The following is a 6,349-nucleotide window of genomic DNA, read 5'->3' as shown; positions in this document are numbered from 1 at the left end:
ACCTCCTCTCTTTTCTTCCTGTCTTGTAATTTCATTGAAGTCCCCTGCACACAACCAAGGAATGTGCGGCTTATTATTTAGGGTTCGTAGCTTTGTCCATGCCTCATGCCTTCTATGTGTCACTGGTTCGCCATAGAAACCCGTGAACCGCCATTCTTGAGGAGTGTTTTTCTCAACAATTGCATCAATACAATACTTTGATGAATCTTCCACTGAGACTTGAATATCTTCCTTCCACAACAAAACCAAACCACCACCTCTTTGGCCACTAGGAACTGACCATTTATTTCTAAAACTAAAATTTCGTAACACTTCATCTAGCCTTGCATCGTCTGTCCATGTCTCGGCTAAAAACACAACAGCAGGATCTTTTGCCCAAATGTAATCTCCAAGCTCTCTCACTGTACGTGGGTTCCCAAGCCCACGATAGTTCCAAACTAAGAGACTCATTGTGTAGGGCGGGGCTGAGCATCAGCCTCCGCCAACTTTGAAGAAATAATCTCAACAGAAACCGCGCGTTTTTTGTTTGGTAAACCATTGGGATTGGATAGTTCCTCATACACTCTTTTGCTTGATAGCACCGATTCAATAGTGCTGGATTTTCCGATCAGCTTGCTGGGTCCATCTGCTCTGTTCAACCTCTTCCATGACCCTTGTTGCCGTGGAGATGGAATATTCTGTGCTTCAGTAGTTGCTGCACGTGGGTTTGCATGATAGACACCCTCTAGGACTTGAGAAACCCTAGCCGCCTCCTTTACTTCCTCACTAGTCACGTGCACATTGATTGGAGCTTCAGCATTCAAAGAGTCGGTTACTGTAATTGGCCTGGCCTTTAATTTAGACAGCCCCTCATCAATTTCAGCAATCTCAGAAAGGAAAGTTTCCTTTTGCGTCGATTCCCTTGATTTCATAGCTTGATCCGGGTCATTATTGGAAGGGAGTAAATGTGGATTAATTCCTGATGGGCTGGCAGTCCGTTCCCCTACAGGTGGCTCATCATTCTTCTCTACAGCACCTACCTCTCTCTCTAATTTATTCTCCAACGGACCATCCTGAAGATTGCTCTGCTCAAAAACCGTTGGAGAGTTAAGTGCATCAGTTGTAACCGATCCACTTAAATGGTCCATTGATGATTCCACGTTGCAATGGTCCACGTCAACTGGTGTTGTTTGAGCTGCCGAGGACATCGTGGACTTTGCCGGAGCTTGCCTTGACTAAATCGGAGCTGTTTGAGTAGACGTGCTTCCTTTCTTTTTGTGAAAAATTATGGGCACTGAGATTACGTTTTTTTGTACTCGACGTACAGGTGGAGCATGAAGCCAAGGACCAAATTTCTGTTCTTCAACTTTTAGGGAGCCTTCACTATCAAGCCACACCTCACAATCCCTATCATCATGGTTAAGACAGCCGCACCAATAGCAAATATTAGGTAGGCGCTCATATTTGAAAGAGACCCACTTTTCTCTGCCTTGTCCAACTGATACCATTCTTCCTCGACTTAGTGGATGAGTGATATCCACGTTGACTCTTACCCTCATAAAACTCCCCCCATTCATCTCCGTCTCAGACTTCCGGACAACCGTGCCCACAGTACTACAAATCCCTTCCGCCACCTTTGGGTTCATGAACCGCACTGGGATGTCATGTACCTGCACCCAAAACATTGTACTATTAAATTTTAAATCCTCAATTGGCTCATCCTTGTCGTAACGTTGCAGCACCAGAAGGTGCTTGTCAAAGCTCTAAGGTTCATTAGAAAGAATGGAGTCTACTTCATGTTTATTATCAAACGTGAAGAGGACTATGTGGTTTCCCATATTTTTGACTTTGAAGCCATTCCTGGATCTCCACAATGGCATAAAAGTCGAAGCTATAGCTTCCATATTCAAAGCCCTTCTTGTATAGAATTTACCAGCAATGATGTATTCTTGCGTAGCCAATTCCTCCTCAAGGTCGAAAGTTGGCCCGTCTGTGTCCGAAATAGACAAACCTTTACAATGGTTTGCAAGATCCTCCATGAATTCACTGTTTTCGTAACCCCCGAAAGAAAAAACCACTAGCTTTAAGGATAAACTTGTTACCCTAAGGGACAAAAGCACCTACACGTAGGGACACAATATTCTAAAGCCTAGGAAAAGTTCACAGAGAAACTTTTGCTAGTCAGAGAAACTTTTTACATGCGTTTGTGGTGATCTTAAGCTTACTATAATAGTTATTTTTCTCTATTTTGAGAATATTAAATATATATATATATATATACATATATAATTAAACCTGTTGGTCAAACACCTTAATATTGATTATTGAACGCATTATGATTAAAATTGCTTTACTATTTGTATTTAAACCCCATAAATTGACACTACTGTAAATGTAAAACGCATTAACCCCTTTCTTGCTTTATCCATTATCTGTAATCATGCGTGGGAAGGACTGAGAATGGTCGGGTCGGGTTTTGTGGCCCAAAAATCTGCTCACTCGCAGGGCTTGGGCTAGGTCGAGTCTCAGGCGGATTTTTAGGAATTGGGTCAGGTCCTTTTTTTTTTTTTTTTTAGGTTAATAATATTTTTTTATTTTTTTTATATATAGAAATAATTACAATAAGCTAGCACGAGCCAATTCAGCTACAAAGATGCAATTCATATTCTTTTTGCATTTTTATTTGTACTACTTGCTTAATAATGGTAGTTTTTAAATGTTGACAATTGAAATGACCAAATATGGTAGTTTTTATTTTGTGTTTCCAAATCGAATGGGTTTAGTCAATGTTTGGATTTTAAATCTGATTTCTAAAAATCAATTTGGAAAATGCAAATGCTTTAATGAGGTGACTAAAGATAGGATCTTTCCATTGGAATTAAACTCTTAAATTTAAATTTAAGTTGATATTTCTATTAGGAAAGTTTTTCAAGTAATGCTACTATCACAAATTATTTTACAATATTTTTACAAAATGCTGATGTAGCCAACCTCTTATTAGTTTTCATCTAGGCCCATCATTAATATCACATTTTCATTTACTAATAATCACTCATCACATCAACAGTTTGTAGTTTTTTTGTAAAATAGTTTGTATCTTTAGCATTATTCAAGTTTTTAATGAGTGATTGAATTTTTACCCAAATAATTTTTTTTGAATGAGCTGTCAATGGTTTGCAGTAAGAGATTTTGCTATTTATATTGAAATGAATAAATTTTAAAACAAATTTAAATTTAAATTTAATGATGTTAATGTAGTAAGTCCAAACTAGGGAAATAATGGTAATTATAGAATACTTTTGGCATACTGTAAATGCATATTACCTTTTCTTAAATAATAATGAGTCCCATTAATTATATTCATGGAGGCAAATTACAACTTACCCACCTATGGTTTGACCAAAATTTAAGTTGCTTACTTATGATTTGAAATTTGACACTTTACTAACCTGAGATTTAACCAAAATTTAAGTTGGCTACTTGTGGTTTAAAATCCCATGATGTAATTGTTCCGTTGGATTATTTTTTATCTTATTTGATCTTTTATTTTTATGTTTTTTGTGTTTTTGGAGGGAAGAGACATAGAAGTAGAGCAAAATTACATATCTAGCCCAGTTTTTAACAGAGATGAGATACAAAACTCTAATTGAGCTAACCTCAGATGGGTAAAATGTCAAATTTTAAACCACTGGTAGATAATTTAAATTTCGGTCAAACTATAGGTGGATAAGTTGTAATTTGCCTTATTTATGGTAGAATCCACAATTCATGTAAAATAATACGTATTTATGATACTCCCAAAGTATTAAATAATATTCTAAAAAAAAAAAATACCACTATAAGTCAATTTATGACTAAATGGTTATGCTTAGGTCTAAGTACAACCATTTAGGGCATGTTTGGTACACTGAATGAGGATTACAATAGGAATTGTAATCTTTATTACAGGGAATAAAGTGCGTTGTAATAAAATAACTAAACATATTCATAAGTTTGGTTGTGAATTGTAACATTAGAATACAAATTAAAGATATATTTTAGGAAATATCTTACTCATACAATTATATTTTCTTAAAAATTATATTTTTAAATTTGAGAGAGAGATGAGTTATTTTTTTATTTTTATAATTATAACGTATATATGGAAAATTTGATAATTTGGAAATTATTGTATCTATATAGGTAATTGGTTAGCTAATACTCCAAGCACAATCATTTAGGGCACGTTTCGTACACTGAATAATGATTATAATAGGAATTGTAATATTTAGTACAGGGAATAAAATGCGTTGTAATAGAATAACTAAACATATTCTTAAGTTTGGTTGTGAATTGTAACATTAGAATACAACTTAAAATTTATTTTAGGAAATATCTTATGATGGTGTCACAAATCATCCAAGTCCATAACTCGTCCATATGTCTCGTCCAACGAAAGAAGCTACGATAGGTGAAGAGAAAGTTTCAAGCGTTCTGGCGAACCTCGTCCATATATGGACGAACAACACCTCATGGAATCTACACCATTTACGCAGGGCAAGCCTTCCAAGATGGTCTCGTCCATCTTTCACTAGAGATGGACGAGTTCATCGTGGAAGTCTCGTCCATCTTTACTAAGGATGGACGAGTTCGCCGGCCCGTCCAACCCAGGTAACTTCCATAGCGGTTATGGAAGTTACTCCCAATTCTCCGGACTCCTCGACATTGGGAACGGTTACTAAACAGATAACCGTTCCACACATATTATATAAGGCTTCTTCGATGAAGGGTAAGGGGATTCAGACAATTTCATTTTGAGAGAATACTTCTTCCTTACAGAGAGTTCAAAAGTAACTAACTTCATCATCGGAGGATTTTTGGCCGGTCCCCACCGGTCCCCTCTGATTCAGTGTTCTTTGTATTACAGGAGATAGCCCAAAGATCATCGCTCGAGTCTTGTCAACCCACTGATATCCAAGGAATTATCAGTTGGCGCCGTCTGTGGGAAGAGATTGTTTCACAGTTTACTTCTCCGTGACAAAGGGTTGATGGTTCGGACTAGATCAAGGGCTACTAGCCCAGGCCGTCAGGGGAGCAGCAACCCGCATCGCGATCGCCAGTTTGCACCGGTCATACAGGCGTCATCTGTTCAACATGCACAATCTATGGCAGACGCTATGGCGGAGTTGACTTGCCAAAACCAAGAATTACGAATGGAGATTAATATGAGGAGGCAAACACATGAAGAACGTGAAGGAGGACAAACACAGAGTCATGGCGGTAGAGAGAATACGAATGGTACCACACTTGAAGGAAGAAATGGACCAAATGAAGAGAGTTATGGAGGAAATGAAGGAGAATATGAGAAGGGCGAATCTGATAGAAGATTTGGTTCACAGGACTGATTCTCCCTTTACGGCTTCCATCAACGGTCACCCCCTACCATCAAAGTTCAAGTTGCCTTCTCTGGATTCATATGATGGAACACGTGACCCGTTTGATCACATAGCCACTTTCAAGACCACCATGCATCTTCAAGGGGTACCTGATGAGATAATGTGTAGAGCCTTCCCTACCACCCTTAAGGGTTCAGCGCGAGTTTGGTTTAGCAAAATACCCCCAAATTCGGTGAGTTCTTTTTGAAGAGTTGAGCAAATTGTTTGTTAACAATTTCATTGGGGGACAAAGGCACAAGCATTTCTCGTCCAGTTTGTTGACAATAGAGCAGGGAGAGAACGAGAGCCTTCGGTCATTTATCACCTGTTTCAACAGAGAAGCTCTCAGTGTGGATGAAGCAGATGATAAGCTTCTACTGGCAGTCTTCCATAACGGGGTGAATTCGGATTTGTTTATACACAAGCTCTATGAAAAAGAGCCCCAGTCCATGGCCAAACTCGTCCATTCGGCTCAGAATTTTATGAATGCAGAAGATGCGATCATTGCGAAGAAGAGGAAGAGGTCTGAGAGAATGGATGCAAATCCCAGTCGCCATCATGAGCAAGGTACTCGTCCAAAGAAGGGACGAACGGAGGAAAGGAGAGACCGAGAAAGTAAGAAGCCAGGCCCTTCAGTACGGAATTAGCAATATACCCCTTTAAACGCCCCGCTTGAGCAAGTCCTTATGCAAATCAAGGATGATCCTTCCCTGAAATGGCCGAAGAAAATGAAGGGGGATCCCAACAAGCGCAACAGGAACAAGTATTGTCGCTTCTATAGGGATCATGGTCATGACACAGACGAGTGTTTTGACTTAATGCAACAAATTGAAAATCTCATAAGGCAAGGGAAGTTGAGGGGTTTCCTTGGACGAGACCAGAGGGACGAGAAACAGAAGGGAAAGATGGAAGAATCATCACGACCACCACTCGGGGAGATAAGAGTCATTATTGGG

At 38.9% G+C, this 6,349-nt stretch overlaps 1 protein-coding gene across 1 annotated transcript; it reads right to left on the bottom strand.

Moving 5' to 3' along the window:
* Positions 1-446: 446 nt before the first annotated feature.
* Positions 447-2,018, bottom strand: LOC126701645 (uncharacterized). The gene is made up of 3 exons (XM_050399940.1): positions 1,773-2,018; positions 1,305-1,649; positions 447-1,064 (listed from the first exon to the last, which is right to left on the bottom strand). Exons 1-3 carry the CDS (start codon positions 2,016-2,018, stop codon positions 447-449), a joined length of 1,209 nt encoding a protein of 402 aa, XP_050255897.1.
* Between the last annotated feature and the right edge of the window lie 4,331 nt (positions 2,019-6,349).

Source organism: Quercus robur, chromosome 2 (genome assembly GCF_932294415.1).
Source record: "Quercus robur chromosome 2, dhQueRobu3.1, whole genome shotgun sequence".
In the NCBI taxonomy this organism is placed as follows: Eukaryota; Viridiplantae; Streptophyta; class Magnoliopsida; order Fagales; family Fagaceae; genus Quercus; species Quercus robur.
The sequence above is the reverse complement of the archived record's forward strand: the minus strand, read 5'-3'. Positions and strand labels throughout refer to the sequence as shown.